The sequence below is a fragment of the Buteo buteo genome, chromosome 4 (genome assembly GCF_964188355.1).
Source record: "Buteo buteo chromosome 4, bButBut1.hap1.1, whole genome shotgun sequence".
NCBI lineage: Eukaryota > Metazoa > Chordata > Aves > Accipitriformes > Accipitridae > Buteo > Buteo buteo.
In genome coordinates this window covers 55,130,878-55,149,579 of record NC_134174.1, presented here as the reverse complement: position 1 = coordinate 55,149,579, position 18,702 = coordinate 55,130,878, and the positions used below count along the sequence as shown (strand labels likewise).

Sequence of the window (18,702 nt, the reverse complement as noted above, 5' to 3'; positions counted from 1 at the left end):
AAATGTCAACTTAAGGCTTGTCTTCATGAGGAAATTTACTGTAACTAGTCTACCAGTATAATTATATTGCTGTAGTTCTACTGGTAAAATTCCCCTGTTGAGCCTTATTCATAACAACAGCCGCCTTTATGGTTTATTTTTGTCGACTATGCCAAAAAAGGCCCCTGCTCCAGAAAGGCCACAACAATTCACAGGGGAGGAGGGGAAGGAGCTATGCCAGTGCAACTGAAGCAGTAGAAAGAATAACAGTATAGAAATGGCAGTATTTCTCTATACTAACTAATTATTTGCTACAAAAAAATGAAATGCTGTAAGAAAACTATACTGTACATCAGATATTGTTGCAGGTAAGGTATGTACCAGTTCCATGCCACATTTCATAGCTTTGGTAAAATTCCCCAAGCCAGACACTGCTCTGCATCAGCCCCTCCATGTGCATCCCTTTGTTCTCACCTTCTCCCCAGCTGCTGCAGTGCATTTCCCAGGTGCACATCCTTTCCCCCATTCCCTTACAGGAGCAAGGCCTCACAGCCCAGCAACTGCCCTGGGCCCCTTGGACAGAGCACTGACCCTCCAAAACAAATGGGTGTTAAAGACCAGCCCTTCTGGTTTACAGTTTGCATCTCAGGGACAAGAGTTAGCTGAAAAGCAAACAGCACTCTTTGCAAAAGGGATTTTAAAACAATTGCCCTTCACTTCGGCAGTGCAAGAATGCTGAGCTAGACGAAACAATGAGCCATCTGTGCACTCTTCCCTCCTTCCCTTGTCTCTATCCTCTGGGCTTAAATCAGAGCTCCCCAAGAATGGCCGAGTCCCCCTTCACCTCCACCCACCCTGTTTATATCCTGCAAAAAACAGTTTTCTGCCCCCCCCCCTTTTTTTTTGGCATTTTGTTCTTAAAAGCCCTTGCAAAAACATCCTTTAAATGTCAGCCCTTTGTCAGGTGGTATTCCATCTACCCAGCTTTGTCAAGTAATCAAAAAATGCCTCCCACCAGATGATCTGTTCCTTGTTTACCATCCCTGGAGGCAGAGTGGCACTCAGGAGCCCTAGCCACCCCTTTGTCCAAGGAAGGGAATACCATCTGAATGGGAGACCACCAAAGATTTGCAGCCCTCTTTTGTTAGCCTGGTGTCACTGCCTATTGGGCCTCAATTCAAAATTGAGATGACAGTAGAGAGGCAGCCAAGTTAGGTAATCACTATGGAGTTTCCAGCTTAGGAGAGAGAAATACCAATAGCTCAAATTTTCAAATAAAATTGGTAATTTTATTACCAGTGGTAATTTGTGGTTACCAATTGTACCACTGACTCATGAAGAAACACAGACTATTCTAGTACTAGTCAGGAAGGCATGTTCCCAATGCTAAATCTGTGTTGAGGAAAAAAAGGGATTAGGTATGAATAACAGCATTCAGATGCATCTCTTCAAACATTCATTTTGTTAGTATCATTATTCCAGGCAGCAAAGGGATAAAAAAGTCAACCCTCCTTTGATCTCACAGCCGGAATGGCCACACAGCTTAAAAAAATGCTTTTACCTTCATGTCCCTTGGAAAAAAAGCCCACTATCTTTTATTTCTTCCTTTTTGGAACATCCTAAACAGATCTTTATCACATAAACCAATCTTTCACTAGAAGACCCAACTTTGATCCCTAGTCACTCCTCTTCCTGGCAGGGTGAACTCGCTGGGAGAGCAGAGCCTGCAAAGCTCTCCCACGTCATTCAGCACTAACCCAGCTGGGAGATGAGAGTAAGGAAGCCCTGTCCCAGGCCAACTTCCCTCCCATATGCCAAGATCATAAATGTCAAAGTTCTGCTGACAAAAAGAAATCATCTAGTTTGAACACTGTGCCCCTTTCCCTGCATGGCAGCAAGAGGCTCATCTTACCAGGATGCGTGTGCAGATGCGCTACTGAACCGGAAGCGGGGCTTGCCTTCAGTATCGCTCAGCTATAAACCTACTTCCAGTCTTTTTCCTTTTTTTTTTCTTGAGAACAGTCTGTCTTGTAAATTCAACTACCGTGCTGTAAACGTTAAACAAATTTCCTTCAATGCTTCAAAAAAAACCTCCAAATCTAGCACAGTTCAAGCATGCTCTCATCCCACAACCTCCACACGCAAACACAGATAGACCGCAGCACAAAGCGGACTCCTCTCTGTAGGTGGCCTACATCTTTCATGTTATTAACAGTGCTAACTACCTCCAACAAATGACATTTGGAAGCCAAGCGCACTCTGCCTGGGAGGAAGGAAAAAAAAGAGTTCCCCATGGTGACCATAGCTTCAAGGGAGGTCTACCTCCAGCAGAGAAACACAGGTCTTAGACAGTCCTGGTGCATTGCCTCAGTCATTGGAAGGACACTGTCAACGGGGCGCGTAAATAGGCATGACGCTTGGTTTAACTGGTTTTTTTTGCCTGGGAAATAGGGAATTGAACCTTACATGATCACACTTGTGCATGTGCTTCTTTAAGATGTCCCCACAATTTTTTAACTAGCTGGTCAAATTCAATCAAGCTCTTCAAAGGAAGGGTTTTCCCCAAAATACCACATTTCTATGAAATAGGCAGAAACAAACAGCCAGAGACACAAGAGAAGGATCTACAAGCACTCCCAATAAGCAGATTTCAGTAGAAGCACAACTGTATTTCTAGACACCAAAGAATCCACACAGGTGAGACCTGTTAAAAGTACCCTCATTTTGGGAAAAGCTCAGTCTAACTCGTAAATTTATAGACATGAAAAAAACCCAACCACAAGACAAGTCCATTAAAAACCGGATCTTATTGCCTCCCTGCAGCTAAACTACTCCTTTCAACTCTGACAGATTCTCAAATAAGCTATCATTAAAAGGAAATACCTTTTTTGTCACATAACTCCCTAATTCTGTGGCCTCTCCCTTCCCACTCTGCCATGAACCTTCCTCTCCCCTCAGCCTCAGAAAAAAGACCAACTGGAAAAATAAGCATCACATTTGGAGTCAATCTTTGATAGACAAACAAGAGACCTAGGAAGAAAAAGTAAGTTCAGAGTATGGTGCCCATCTTGGACTCTCCCTCCTCCAAGTCCTAGCTCTTGTACCTCTTTCCTAAATTGATGTTTACCAATGTCCTCTTCCATGACATTCCCTATAGCTGGGGCAGATGCTCCACCTCCAGCAATGGTACACAGAAGAAACACTTCTTCAGTGCACTGGCTAAAGTTCAATACCCACAGATGAAGCCACGGCAACATGAAGCAGGAAGTTACGGAGACTTGGAAGAAGCTCCTCAGGGTGACTGTAAATCCCCAGAATTTCACTGCTGTCATGGCTGTGCCCCATGACCAACCTGTCACAGTCACACCTCACAGAAGTCTGACCCAGGAGCAGAACCACTATTTCCTGATCCTCAACTTGAGGATATGTCCCCAAAACTCAACCTCACTTCCCTATTCCATGTGCAGAAGTAGCTACCACACAGCCAGCCCTGACACAGCAGGTGTCCTTTAACTTCAGAGCCTAGTGAAACAAAATTAGGATGAGGAAGGGAGGGTTTATGCTATGCTATTGTTTAAGAAAGTCCTCAGGTTCCTCTGTGAAGTATGCTTCAACACCACGCTTGAAAGAAACTGGACGCCATGAAAGATGGAAGAAAACCTTGGGTTTTAAATAATTTTCCTTGAATTCCAAGCTCAACTCCTAAACTAAACTTATTTGATCTTTCATCTCTCCAAGGTAGACATGCTGAACTCCACAAAATCTTATCTGAAATATGGATCCACAACAACCACGACCCCTCTCTAACTTACTGTCTTCCCAAAGGCCCCTTATTTTATTGCATTTTCATGAAAACAAAGAAGGGCAGAGTCAGTCTCCACCATTTTAAAAGCATTCAGTCACCTTGGATTTTGGTGTAATATTTCAGCGGTGCTTTAGGCATGTGGTTTGTAAAGCACTTAGGGACCCATTAAATACCAAAATTTAAGGCTAAAGGCTGGCAAGCTGAGGGCAGCGAGCTTTTAAATTTATGAAAGGCTACAGAACTAAGAGGCCACTAAAGTGACAGCTGTCAGCACCACTCCGTCCTACATTCATGAAGGCTCAAAGGAGAAGCCAGCACGCACTCAAAAGAAAGAGAGCACTCGTTCCAACTTTCAGGCTATTTTCTAAATACTCTTTTCAAACTCCTTTCATACTTGGAAAAAGCCTTCCAGAAAACATCCACCCCTCTGCAAGCCTTGCATTTGTTACCTGATCCAGTTTTGCGCTCCTTTTTCTTCCTCCCAGCTCTAACAAGCATCCTTGCCCTTTTACAAGTTAAGGTCATTCAGAGGATCTATACAAGCAAGCAGAACACAAGCTGGACTGGAGATCTTGAAAGGCTCATGCTTACCCTCACCTTTAATAGGGAGGCACCACCCACAGAGACAACACGTTATCCCGGCATGCACCGCTCCCTCCTGATCCAAATGGTAAGTAGCACAAATCAAAAGGACCACAGCAAGTTGGAACCTGTTGTCTCCGCGGGTGGTACCCTGCATCTGTATTAGAGATGAAGGCAGCTGTAATCTCTTCGGTTTTATGCAAATGGGATGCTGCGCTTCAGCTCCTGGCTAGCTGCCAGGAAAGGAAAAAAAACACAACCAAAACCAAAAACCACCACCCTTGTCAATATGAAGTTTGTGTAGATCAGGAAACCCAATGATTGGAATTTGCATAAAAAGCTAAACATCAAAACACAGTTGGCATGTTTCTTCTCAGGCTGTGGGAAGGCCACAAATACAAATATTATCTCTTAACCTAGCCATAATTTAAGCTTTGCTTTCTATTGTGGCTCTGAATTACAACCTTGCAATTTTAATACAAATAAGACTATTCGAGGTTTTCAAGAATTCTATCGCATCATGGTTCTCATTTTCCACACACTTTTTAAACTGTTAACAAAAAGGATGAGCACTTGAACTACAGCAACAGTTAACTGGAGATTCAGCCTTGGCCTTATAGTAACCTGGAGATAGAAGTCAGTCTGGTGAAAACACACAACACTTCCTAGCTCCCTGGACAACCCTGCAAAGCCCTGTGCCAGCACAATCCAGGGCTGGAGCACGCCATGGCACCGCAGTAGCTGAAGCTGGCATTGCCACTGATGGAGTCCAAGTCCAGCTATGCTTGCTGATGCTGCCTTCCCCAGGTACCCATTCTCCACATAGGCAGAAGTTACCATCATGCCTGGAAACTGCAGGAAAGATCAGGTGCCTCCGCCTCGGCCCTGCCAACGGTCCGGCATTGGAGCACGAATCTGCAATTGCCAGCTGAGGCACTGCACTTTGTGCAGACGCACAGGGACACGTTCCTTGCTGCTGACACTGCTGTGGGGCAGTAGCTGCCAGCAAGGGGTGGAGAAGAGTGCAGGACTTGTCTCCTCTCCCACAACTGCACCAGCCACATGCTCCCTGCCAGCATGCTCACACGTTACACACACGTGCGTCACTGCAGTGTGGAATCTCTTCAGAAAGCAAGAACAGTCCAGAAAAAGGCTCTACTCTAACCCTGCTGAATAGATTCAAGAAGTTACACATTGGTTTTGATTTTAAAGTAGACAGAAAAAGTTAAAAATGGAGTACAACTTGCAAAAATGTCCCGGAAGGATTTCTGGTGCGACTCAAGTTGTGCAACACGCTCAACTGGAGAGACGTATTTCCATGCAAGCAGCTTGGCATGAAATCCCACTGAAAGGCCTGCGGTTCCCTAACGCTGTCATGACGTCATGATTTAGGATTTTTAGAGCAATCAGCCCAGCACAGCTGGTGTCATGGTTGCCATTATACCATGAAACACTGAACGGTTTTAAATGAAAAAGGTTTCCCCGTTTGAAATTCTTAGATTTCTTCCATCTTATTCTGTGGACTCTTTAAACCAGACCAGTTCTGTAAGCAGAGTATATAGCTGATATTTAAGCAGAGCAGGAAATAGTGCTGCTTTAACTGAAAATAAATCTGTCAACAAGCAGACACAGGGAGAGCTCCACTTCAGACTTTTCAGGTTCTTATTAAAAAATATAAATTAAAGTCAACATTTTCACTTTGCTTGCTACATCTGTTTGCTATTCCATTATAAATAAAAATATAGGGGCCTCCAATTCAGCATTAGTTCACTCAAAAATTCAAAAAGTCCTTTTCATTTAATACTGCATTATAATTGATCTAGATTGTACTGTATTAACTAACGAGGTCCACAAGAAATAAGCTATAGATTACCCAAAGTCAAGCTGAGAGATTAAAAAGACCTTTGGCAGTGTACTATCCTTCCCTTTCTAAAGGATGAAAGGCAGAAATATTATGGAAGCATATCCCTATTGTAGGAACCTTGCTGACTGTCACAAGCAGATCCAGCTCCGCACTCTTTGCAGAGAGAGCTAGGAAACCAAAAAGACCCACAAACTCCTATCTTCAGAGGCTAGGGCAGTCAAGCCGAGTTCAGTGCCACACCAGCTTTAAAGGAAATCTTCCAAAGATTTAAACAATGCCCCTGTCACCTCGCACTCTGGCCAACCATCCCGCAGCACGCTTTACCTGGGACAGCAGAATCCCAAAGTCCTTCAAGCAACAAAGAGACTGATACCCATTTTCTTAAATAAAGGCTTTATTAAATTCTCTGCCGGAGAATAAGAGGCTCCTGAGCATGTAGGAAAACCACTACATTCCTGCAGTGTGCACCCAGTGCTGGTCTGGTGATGTGCAGTTCACAGGGCAGTCGCGTTTCAGGAGTAGTCAGCAAACAGCAACTGCTGTTGAGAGCAAGAATTGCTGGTGAGTGCTCAGCTCCTTTGACAATCTTCTCTCTGCCTATCTACAGTGCTCTCCTACCAGGTGATAATTTCAGGTTCAGTGTTTAAGAGACATGTAGGTTTTGACAGCTTTACCACATGCATAATTGTATATAAAGACTTTTTGCCATAAAGGCAGAGCCAGGTTTCTTGACAGCACATGTAGTATTAAGTTCTGTAGCTCCAAGAATGAGGCCAAACTAAAGGTGACAATGCTGCAGACAGCTGAACATCTCAAAGCAAGTGACACAGGGACATCCCACTGTGGAGCTGGGAACACTATTCCAGCCACACAGAGAGAAGGGAAACACATGCATGTACTCAGGGCACGGAGATCACTTTGATGGATCTGAGCAGGCTTGTGTTCAAGAGGCTGCAGCCAACATCCCCGAAGCAGCGCAGCAGCAAGGGCTCGCTATTTGTTTGCAGTGCCCAGCTGAAGCAGCCTCTGGCAGTGCAGTGCCAGGGGCAGCCAAGGCACACCAGCTCTCTAAGCCTCCTCCCAGCCTCATGTACACACAGGGCATTCAGGTGCTTCAGACCTCCCAGAGCATGGCACAGAATTTGCTCCTGCTTCACTCAACAGACCTTGGAAATTGCCTGCAGCCTATGTCAAGAGATGGGGGTTTAACTCCTGTGCCCTGCAACCACCAAAAGGCATATTCCATTATCTCAATCCAGACCAATTTCCAGACCAAACCATATGCCAGTATGAAGATTTAGGAGGTCTTCTCCCAGGAAGTTATTTAAAGTTGTGACATTCCACCTGCGTGATACTTTCACTCCCCCACCACCAAGCTTTCCACTACAGAAGAACAACAGTTTTTGGTCTAGCAGACAGGTTTTGAGACTGAGAAGCCAGAGCATGTGCCAGCACCAACGAGGCTGTGCCCTCACTTAACTCGCTTCTTCATTCATAAAAACACACCACCCTTCATGTCTTCAGCTGAGACCCTCACGTCCACTCCCTGCTCTCACCCAAAACCATCAGGAAAGAGTTTAAGCAAAGACAATAGTCTCACCATGGGAAAACTTCAGGCTGACAAGTCACCAAATAGAGGAAGTCAGCACAGCACTTACTCCTTCCAAAATTAGTCCCATCAAAACAAGGTGGGCAAACACAGGTCACCTAATCTTGGCAACCTCAGATTTTCACTGGCAAAGATTAAATATCATGATCTGAGAACATGAAGGCCTGCATGTCCATGGTAAGGTCTCTTGTGGAAGCAAGGGAAGGAAGCCTTTAACTTCACTTCTCTTCATTTCTTTCACTTGCCCTACCTTTCCTCTGCCCCAGCAACTAATGCCTGGGGTTTGTTGTTAGCATATGTGTTGGTTAAATGTCCCAGGCGGATCTCTGTGACACTAGGGTCCTGTATAAACTCCAGTCATAAGAGACTTGTCTTCTGAAAAACAGTTCTGTAACCACAAACATGAGAAAAAAACCAGGAGAAACTGCCTTGAGGACATGGGTAAGGTTAAAGAAGCTGCCTGACTGCTGCTGTTGCAAGAGAAGCACCTGGGTGAAAAAAAAAAGCTGGTGGCTGAATCTTAACCAAGACAAACAAAGGAAGGAAAGCTTGGGTGAACAAACCAGGGCCTTTGCTGCACCATTCATCAAGGACATTTACCCTGAAACTATGAAACAGCACAGTTTCACTAAACAGCAACAGCAGAAACCTTCGGCCATTTCTGGCTGGTTAAAAGGCCATGTTCACAGTCCCAAGATCATGACACCCTGGCTACTGCTACTCACTTTAACTGGAGTTAAGGAGCAAGGTCAGTAAAAAAAAGACAAGAATAAGGTTAGATCATGCTGCTTGCCTGGTCTTATACAAAATGCCTGCTAAAGACCATCCATACCAACAAACTAAGAAAATAATTTAATTACTAGAGAAAAGACAGTCAAACAATTAGAATTTTCTGCTTCTGTTACACAAATTGGCACTTTATACAGCAGCCACCGGGGTGGCAGTCCGCTGACAGTAACACTGCTGTGCCAGCAATAGGAAATATGCCCTTACAGCAGTTTTCCAGAGGAAGGCATTTAACATGCACAGGGAGGGGTCAGGATTTAAGTGTATGACCATAACAGACTACCAAGAATGAAAAACACAAGACATTCAGTTAAAAAAAAGATTCCCAACCAGTTAAAAGAAATTAAAAAAAAAAAAAAAAAAAAATCACTCAACACTGACAAGGAAATATATTGCATTCAAAGCCTGCAAAGGGGAACATAGTAATTTTTCTACATCCAAGAACAGGCGTACATCACCCCTCGCAAGACCAGGGCTAAAATATTCTCAGCAGAAAACCAGCTGCTCAAATAATAAGAACAGCAGGACAGGGTTTTACCTATGCTCCACCAAAACGCAACACAAAACACAACATGCAGCAACAGAACTTAAATGACACTTACTCATGTACTCTGTTGTCTCCATACAAGTCACTTAACCCAAAACTGACGTAGTGCCAGTGCTCAGGAACATTCAGCGCTGGGTTTCCCAGGTTTCTGTACATGCTAACGTAGTCCAGAGGGTCAGGTCCTCCCAACCTGCATTAAAAACAGAAAGGTTCTTGCGTAAGTTAGTTTATTCAAGACAAATGGGAAGTCTCCAAAGGTGCTACAAAGGGCTGTACAAAGACCTGCTTTAAAACACAGCTACTGACAAAAATGAAATTATCATGTTCAAGTTACCTCAAAAAAAAAAAAAAAACACAAAAAAACCCAAACCTAAAAAATTGAGGAGAAAGGTTGGCTTAAGTCCAGAAAGCTTCAAGCACAGGAAGGCAAAGTGCACGTGCGCAACATACTACAATGTTTTTAACGTTAAAGCATAAAAACCTCTGGAAAATCATATTAAAGCTTCCACAAAACACAAAGAAAATTGGAAAATTGTACTAGTAAAAGAGCAATAGCTGTATCTGCACTGCAAGCTCTTAATTCAGTCCAGAGGCACATACCTCAATTAAAAAAAAAAAAAACAAACAACTCCGATGCTATTCCTCAAAGCAGATTTTGAAATGGCTAAGTTTTGAGGAAAGTAATGTATACTTCTGAACATAGACATGACAGTTAAAATAGTGGAAGAGAAAAACATTGATTCAGAAAAATTAGTACCAGAACTTGTAAAATACACTAGCTGCATTAGTCAAGAACGCCTAAAAAGCATCACTGCACCCTCTGCTTCAACATTAGAATGGGTTCCTTAAAAGAACATTACTTAAAAGTCAATGCAGCACAGCCAGACTATGTTAAACAGCAAGGAAACGAGGCTGGTGTGCCAGCAGAGAGCACAGCATAGTCTTCCTGCCGCTCGCCATCACGTCTGCCCACGCAGAGGCAGGTCAACTCCCCACCAAAGGAACGAACATGCTAGACCATTTTGCTCACTGTTCACCCTGTCAATCATAAAACACAGAGGTAGAAGCAAGCAAGAAGAGACAAGACACCAAACCACCTACCACAAGCATTTACGGAATAGCATGAACAGCTGTTTAACTGTTTCGTGCCTCCAACTCATTTTTCTTCAAGTAAAATACTCTCTACTGCTCCAAACAACAAAATTCAAACTAAGACGACCCCCTTCACTCAAACCACTTATTTCACACCAATTTCCCTCATCTACATCATTTGTTGAGACCCTGACTATCATCTGCAGGTTGCAGGGCATGCTTGCGCTTCCCTCGCTAGCCCTGGGCGTTTGTGTATCCTCATTACACACACAACTGCTGCACAAAAAGCATTTGAGCACCTCAGTTTTGCTCCCTCATTAAAGCACCACTGCCTTATATCAAACACTGGCAGGCTTGGCAAGAATACTTTCTCAGCATCTAGCCTGCTCATCAGCCTCTTGTAGCACCCTCCACTACCACTGCTCCATGCCTCCTGGAAGTGTTTGTGCTTCACACGTGGAGACCTGTACCTAGCCTTACCAAGGAAGCTCTGGGATGATCAAACAGCAAAGCTTAATTGCAATTATCCCACTTAAGGCCAGCACCCTTCCCAGAGTCCCATCTAGCAGCACAGAGGAAATTCTGACAAGCGTTTCAATCCTCAGGCATGAGCATAACCAGGCTGCTGGTAGTAAAGTCAGTTACACCCACTGGCTTCAGAAAACAGGCCATCAGCACAGAAGAGGTTTAACCCTGAGCTTGCACAATTACCCCTAGATCACATTCAACAAGTACAGCAATTTCTTTAAGTTCATTTAGGAGAGACCCTTGAGAAGACAGGGTTTTTCAGAGCTGGGGTAGCTGGCATTGCAGAACAGAGGTGCTAAAAAGACACTGGCCTCACCACAGAGCTGCAGCACCTGGGCATCTCCACAGGAGATTCTCCAGAGGAGTAGTCACCATGGCTGGACAGATGGATCCAGCCCTCGCTGGTAGCTCACTGGTCTGGCAAGAGGCCAGCCAGCACCTGGTCCAGCTGACATGCAAAGCACCTGTAAGAAGGTGCTTGCCAGGGTGAGCTCTGAGGAGAGTTAATGCACATGGGGACTCCTCAGGTTTATCACCTGCAGGGAAGATGGTGCCAGGAAGGGCCATGAGAGCAGGTTTCCTGTTGTTTCCAGAAGGCACCTACATACTCTACGCAGATTTCTAGTGACACTGATACACAATTTGAGATCCTCTGCCAACCTCCTGCTGCCCAACCTTATCAAGTCTGTACAAAGTAATATATTGGCTTGCTGTATTAAAAGGCCTGTGGCCTCCCTCCTACTGCTGCAGGAAAAAAAAGAAGCAGAGCAGGGTAGCACAAGTGACTCTCCCTAGGACAGCTTCCCTCCTCTTAAGTCACATAAGGTCACTACGGTGGCTCCAGGCCAGCTCCAGCTTCCCAGCAGGTCAGTCAAGGATGCAGCCCAGGATATCAGAGCAGGACAGAGGGGATGAGCACCCCACTCCCAGTAACGGCACCGAGGTCTATTGGCGAGGGCTAAGTCAGAATTATGCAGCCTTCTTGTATGACAAATGGCATCTTTATGCTGTAACGGGCAAACTGGTGAGGAAGCACAAGGAATGTATGTTAGACCCTGGGATAGAGCAGAGTTTGATTCTCAGTGGCAGCCTGGGAAAAACCATTCTCAAAGTCTAGCAATAGCTTGAAACATTCACAAAAAAAAAAAATGAGTCCCCCTCTGACATACCCCATCTCCAGCTGTTCCCTCTCACCAGCACCAGGTCACACTGGAGGCTGAGATCTCTGCCATAGATACCCATTCAGGTGGCTAAGTTCAGGATATGGTACCAACACCCTGGCCAGCGCTCAGGCTCCCCAAGGCAGTAACTCCCAGATCCATGATGGAAGCAGCCAGGTGGAAGCAATTCCAGACAGGAAAGCCACTGACCCCCAAGGAGTGGCAGTGAACAGCAGCAGCCACACACAATTACCACCTGACTGGGAAGACTCCAGAGCAAGGGAGGTCAACACACTGACCAGCAAACCAGTGCAAGAGATTAGCATGTGGTCAGAGCAGATGTGTAGGATTTGCAACAAAGGGAAAACACCTCCACCTGCTAAGCAACAAGCATCTCCCACACACACAAAACCTGCTTCCAAACTGGGTTTAATAACACCTTAGATGTCAAATGAGTCGCACTGGAACTCTGCTGACACAGGCACTTTGACACTGACAACATGCAAGACAAACCCTTATACTACCCTTTTTCGGGACAGGGAACTGCTCTGTGAGCACACTCCTCCCCAGGGCTACTCAAACAGATTCATCAGATCTGATGCAGACAGTGAGCAAGTCCTGCCTAGACTGCACTAGGTGAGCCAGATACCTCTCCCTCTCTCCTCCTGGCAATCCCATGCTTCTGTCCAAAGGCCAAACCTCTCTGGAGACCCACAGCACCATGCTACCCAGCAGGCAGCTGCAGCAATGTGGCACCAGCTGGCTCAGGGGAGCCGAGCTCTGTCCTGCCCAGAGCAGACCCAGCCAAAGTTAACTACCCACTGGTTTAAACACTGCATGACACTCCAGACAGACCATCTTTACTCCCCGAGAAATTCGGTAGGCTTGGAAGAGAGTCAGACAAAAAGCCTGCAGCAGCGAAAAATACACATCCAAGCCATACACCCATCTCAAAATTGCTGCAGCTGCAGGAGCATCCAGCACTAGCTTTAACCTAGCTACCTGGAACACAGCTAGTAACATACCCATGGCAATAATGCTCAGCAAAGACTAGTCAGCACAGATATTTATCCAGTTTCGGTGGCAGGTTTTGCTGCTACGCTAACTAGTCTAGCACCGCTAATGCCTGCTCTAGTACATCCTCCCACCCACAGCTGCTGTTGCAAGGTTCGACCTTGTATCACAATCTACATATCAGTACATGCATTCACACAAAGAGCTGGAAGCGTTGGAGGGTTTTATTAGGAAGGGCCCAACTTCAAAGCCAGAGGTACAGTACAAATTTGTTACATTCTCTATTCATGGAGCTCATTCAGGAGCAAGAAGGGCAGCCTCAGGGGAAACCCAGTATTTGCATCTGCACCAAGAGTCTTCTTTTGACTGATGTTAAGAGCGCTCTGAAGTTTCTGTGGAAGGAGAAACCGGAGGTGGGCAGAGAGGAAACAGCTCCACAATGGGAAGAAAATGGAAAATCCCCAATCCATTCACTCTAAAAAGTCATTAGTAGATTGTTTATGGTCACTTCCCACAGCTGACAACAGGACTGCTCTTCACAGCTACCTTTTGACAATGCTTCAGAAGTAGTCCATGATCCCAAAGCGGCTGCAGACCACAGGTCAACAGACTGGTTTTTGAGTACATGGCCTAAATTCAAGACAGGTGTTGAAAAACCAACAGTCCAGCCCAAATTCTGCTTATTTCAAAACCTATCACAAAGGAAATTACAAATTTGGTTTTTCACCAGCATGAATTCTCTGCATCAAGACACTTCACTCAGAGATATTTTTAAAATAAAAGCAGATACTGGTTATCAACAGAGAAAAACTCCTTCTCACCGCATGGCCTTTATAAATACAGCCAGGAACTCTTCCAAGAAGTTCTGATTGCAATCATGAACTCTCTCCCAAGATATGCAAATAGCATTTAAAAAAAGACTAGTTCCATGAAATAATCCACACGGCTAAACCCCTTCATTTAATAGGTATGTGGTTCTGCAGATTCTCCAACGTTACAAAGTGAGGATCTGCTCTGCCGTGCAAGCCGAATACTTCAGCTCCCTGAACAAAAAAAATTGCTGTTAACCATACAGAAACTGATACGTATAATTAAAACCTGATTAGTGTTACAATATTTCTCCTCAAAGGCAGGGAACTTTGTTCAGCAATTTCCTCTTCTAATCTAAACCAACTAGTAGCTGGCAGCCTAGGCAGAGGACAGACTAGCAGAGAGCAAGCAGTGACAGAAGTCATTCTACTAGACTTAACCAAGCTCCAAGTTTCACCTAACAAAGAGAGAGAAAGTACCTGTAGTGTCCATGTAGGTTCCACCTTGCACAAGAATTTCCTGCACAGGACACCAGCAAGAAGCTCACCTCCGATTTCTATGAGCGAAGCTCTCAACTCTCGCTGCCGGCTGAGACAGTTGGAAGAACCGCTAAGTAGAAAATGCCAGGATAAACAGGCCTTCATGTTACTTCTCATTTGCAACCGGCCATCACTGCTAATGCAGTTTTTCTAGCGCTTGAGGTCCAGTTGCAGTGAAGCCCTAATCAACCCCTTAAGCAAACAAGCAACAAGGTTCCTTCCCAAACAAGGGTCTCTGACATTCTTTGTTACAGACCTAAATCTCCCTCCATCCCACACAAATCTTACATCACTCCAGTCAGTAGTGTTATAAGCTATTGATGGAAAAGAAGTGCTGACTCCCAAATCAAGGTGACTGGAAACTCAACAAGCTTGAATATCTAAGATCAGAAACAGGTGTAAAAAACAGACTGATCAGACCATCACTGAAGTACTGGCCAGCACAGATGATTAAGAATTTATTTGTATTTTGAGGTCCCAGATTTGCAACATCTTATCTGAGCCCACTGTGTCAGTTTAAGTACATAAACCCCCTAAGCAATAAGGGCTAACAAACATATTTCTCGCTAGAACCACATAAAAACAATACTTCTTTGGAAGACAACAGAAATAGCTTGGCTGTCAGGACAGAACACAGGGACGATGTTATTTTGCTGTTGCTCAGGACTCAATCAGATAGAGACATACAGGTTAAAATGAACTGTAAATAAAGAAGTTGAGCATTTACTAAACTTTTTCCAAGTGCAGGAGTAGGGACTGGTCAATGTCAGGTCCAGCAAACACTCGGGGGTGACCTGATCATGTTCCTTAGGCCCAGAAGAGGGGGCTGAGCAGCAAAGCAATAGTAAAAAGCAAAAGGAACTCCTCTTCGCACAGGGCTAGACACTTATCTCCATAGCTAAGCATCCAAGTACTTCCTTCATGCCACTCTCCCACATAAACAACTGCTGTTCCTGGTGTCAGACACTGTGTCAGCAGAGACTGTAAGCAGCAGATTCGCAGTCTGCAATAACACATGGCTACGCAAGGGCAAGAGAAGCTGGCTCTGCCCCATGGGTTTTATGGGTACATGCGTGGCATGCATGTGGCTTGGAGGCTGGAATGCAGGTTCACTCCAGTCGGTGCTGGCCATACTCAAACCCCAAGCTCCAGGCCAGAAGACAGAGCTCATATCCCCTGTCCAGAAAGGGAAACTCCAGCCCCCCACCCTCTGTGGGAACTCCTCCACTGAGTAACACACACTCCCTTTTCCCATGACCTGCCCCAGCCAAAGCCCTCATCAGCCACCCCTCGCTCAGAAGCTCCAAATCACCCCAGAAATTCCAATACACCCTCCTGTCTTCAGTGCATCCCTCTCTAGACCCTTCCTTCTATTTCCAGTACGTCCTCCCCAGGACAACCCCCCCCCCCCCCAAATACACCTCACAAGTACCCAATTACATGCCCAATGCCTCCTCCCCAGACCCACTGCACACCCCCAAACCTCTTCCACTTCACCCCAAACTCAACATGCAACCCCCAGTCCCTCTCCCCTTGCTGCAACCCCCCCCAGCCCCACTGCCTTGCCCCCCTCCACCCCATGCGGCGTCCCCAGCCCCACCGCTGCCCCCACGCCTCCCCCAACCCCACGACCCCTCTCTCGCTCCACTGCTCCCCCCAAACCCTCTCCAACCCCACACGAGGCGCCCGGCCCGACCGCTGCCCCCCAGCCCCACGCAAGACCCCCGGCCCCCCCGCTGCCCCCCCAGCCCCACGCAAGGCCTCAAGCCCCTTCCAGGCCGCAGCCCCGGCCGCCTCACCAGTACTTGAGGATGGCGGTGACCTGGAGCGGGTTGGGCTGGTCGGGGTAGAGGCGGCGGCACTCGCCGTAGATACCGTGCAGCCCCGGCGGGAAGAGCGACGGGAAGGAGCCGGAGCCGGACCCCGAGCCTGAACCCGGCCCGCCCGCGGGGGGACCCCCGCCAGGCCGCACGCCCTCCATGTCCCGGCGGCGGGGACGGCGCGGCGGAGGCGGTTGGTCCCGGCGCGGCCCGCTCGGCTCCGCTCGGCTCCTGGCCCGGCCCGGCCCGGCCCAAGCGGCGCTGCGCGGCGCGGCGCGGCGCTGCGGGAGGAGGGGGCGGGCCCCGCTGCCCGGGCGACGGTGAGTGACACGGCGGCCCCGCCAATGGCGGCGGGCGGCGCGGAGAGCGGCCGCGCCTCTTCCCCCCGCCCCGCGCCGCGCCGCGCCGCCAGCGCGCCCTCTAGCGGCGGCGGCGGGGCGCGGCGTGGAGCGGGGCGGAGGGGCCCCGTGAGGCGCCGGGGGAGCGCGGTGTGGAGAAAGCGGGGGGCCGCGGGGCTGAAGGGGAGGCCCGTGGGCGTGAGGGAGGGCCTGGAGAGGGGGCCGGGAGGTTAGCGGCGTCCGGGTGGGCCCGAGGGAAGAGGAGGGGTCCCCGTGGGGCAGCCTTGGGGGTCGCCCCGCGGCAGGGCGGGGTGCGAGGCCCGGGCAGCGCCGAGGTGGGCTGGCGGGAGGCCTGGGGCAGGGGCCTGGCGGGCACCTTCCCCGGCCTTGGCTCGCCCAGGGGGCTTACGGCAGGGCAGGTCCCGTCCTGGGGTAGCTCCCCGGCCACAGCCACCCCCAGCCTCTGCACTCAAGGCTGTGTCAATCTCACCTGAAGAGGTGAGGCTGTAAATTGCAGCGGTTCAGGAGCTGCTTCGGTTAGACTTCATCTGTCCGCACAGCAGGGCCCGGGACAGAGAGCTGTGGGACCGTGGCTGTGCTCCGAGACATGGCTGGCTAATAGCTCTATATCCTTTACTACTGCTCTACAGCTTTCATTATTGCTATCTTTATACCGATACAACCCTCACAGCACCTTTATTCTCCCTGTGCACCTTTCTGTATCTGTAGGTGTCTCAGAGGCAGCTGCGAAGCAATGCAAATAGGTGAAGTTCAAGGGCTGTCTGATCGAGGATCTTGACCTGTGTACTAAGCACACTGAAGATCTGGCTCATTCCTGAGTTGCAGCTACATCTGTGGTCATGCGAAGCCTTGTACGTATGTGTGAGCCGGCATGTGTTCAATAGTCCACATCTTTGCTGGAGCAGTATCCTGCTTTTTAATCAGAATAGAGAAGAAATGAGCTATAGAGTGCTGAGAGGATAGGACGAGTGCTCCTGCGTGTTGCATTTCTTATTTACATACCTGAGAGTTTATTCCAAAATCAATATTCACAACATACCTTTTAGGAGATCACATATAGTCAAGAAGCTGGCAAGCAAACAAACAAATGACTATCCACTGAGAAAGGAGGTGAGCAGTTGGTATTCTCATGAATCACTGCTTCCCACAGCGAACAATATTTCACTTGTCCCGTTACTGTGATACTACTTTTTGTGACATCCACCCGAGAAGTCAATTACAGTTAACTGAAAAGGTAAATATAACAGACTCATGTATGAAACGCTGTGTTGGCTTAATACATGCATCGTGAGTCTCTCCTGGCATTTACTGAGGTGATAAAATACTGGTCTTGAAATAATTTAAACCCCTCCATCCTGTCATACACAAAACCTCCTCTTTTATGCTTGATGAAATGATGAAAATGAATGAAGATATGATGTGAATGATGAAAATCACTGAAGACAAATATCTGAGGTGAGACTATCTGCTTGGGCTATAGGCAGAAGTTACAGAAGAGAAGTCTCAGTGTCCGCATGAAAGATGCGGGACAAGACAGGTGAGTTCTGAATCAGCCTTCACGTACGCTTACCAACACTGAACTTCATTTTAACTAGTTTCAAGACCCAGTGTTGTTGCTCAGGGTTTCAAGTAAATGTATCATTTTAGTGTTGTTGTCAGTCATCAATTATTCAAAGTACTTGTAGAACATACGGCAGGTGGAAAACAACAGGGAACACATTGTTTAATGCTTGGATGCCTGTTATGTGTATTCTTTGTACCGACACTTCTTTTCTGGTTGCCATGCCTCCAAAAATGCAGAGAAACTGGGTAACACTCAGAGAGAACAGATGCGTTATGACCAGAAGGTTGTAGAGATGATTCTGTGAAACGATGGGATGGTTAACTTTCATTAACGATAGATGCCCTCTGCAGAAGGTGTTTTCTCTCTTCCTATTAGAAAAATTGGGGAAAGAATCTATTAAACTGGAAATAAGCCAATTGCAATCCAGTGGGGCTTTGGTGGAAGTGCACAGTTACCCCCCCGGCACACGACACCCACCACCCCACTCGGGTTTCACGCCGAAAAGGCATTTTCCGGGCCGTGGGTATTTTTGCAGCGTTTCCTCTTCCTTTTTTTTTTAATTCCGCACTACATCTCCCGGCATGCCCCGCTCCCGGCGCGCCTTCCCGTCAGGCGCCGCGCGGGGCCCAGACTACATTTCCCAG

The 18,702-nt window shown here is 47.2% G+C and overlaps 1 protein-coding gene across 3 annotated transcripts in view; it reads right to left on the bottom strand.

Annotated features, from left to right (window-relative positions):
- The window catches only part of SUFU (SUFU negative regulator of hedgehog signaling), a 99,536-nt gene extending 83,119 nt beyond the window's left edge, over positions 1–16,417 (bottom strand). For 2 of the 3 annotated variants that reach the window (XM_075026273.1, XM_075026274.1), the window contains exons 1-2: positions 16,115–16,417; positions 9,228–9,362 (exon numbers count right to left, since the gene is read on the bottom strand). In XM_075026273.1, coding sequence (XP_074882374.1) covers positions 9,228–9,362; positions 16,115–16,296 — 317 coding nt within the window. In that variant the 5' untranslated portion in view covers positions 16,297–16,417. Of the gene's footprint in view, positions 1–9,227; positions 9,363–14,255; positions 14,386–16,114 lie in introns of all 3 variants that reach the window. The other variant, XM_075026275.1, reaches the window with a different exon arrangement.
- Between the last annotated feature and the right edge of the window lie 2,285 nt (positions 16,418–18,702).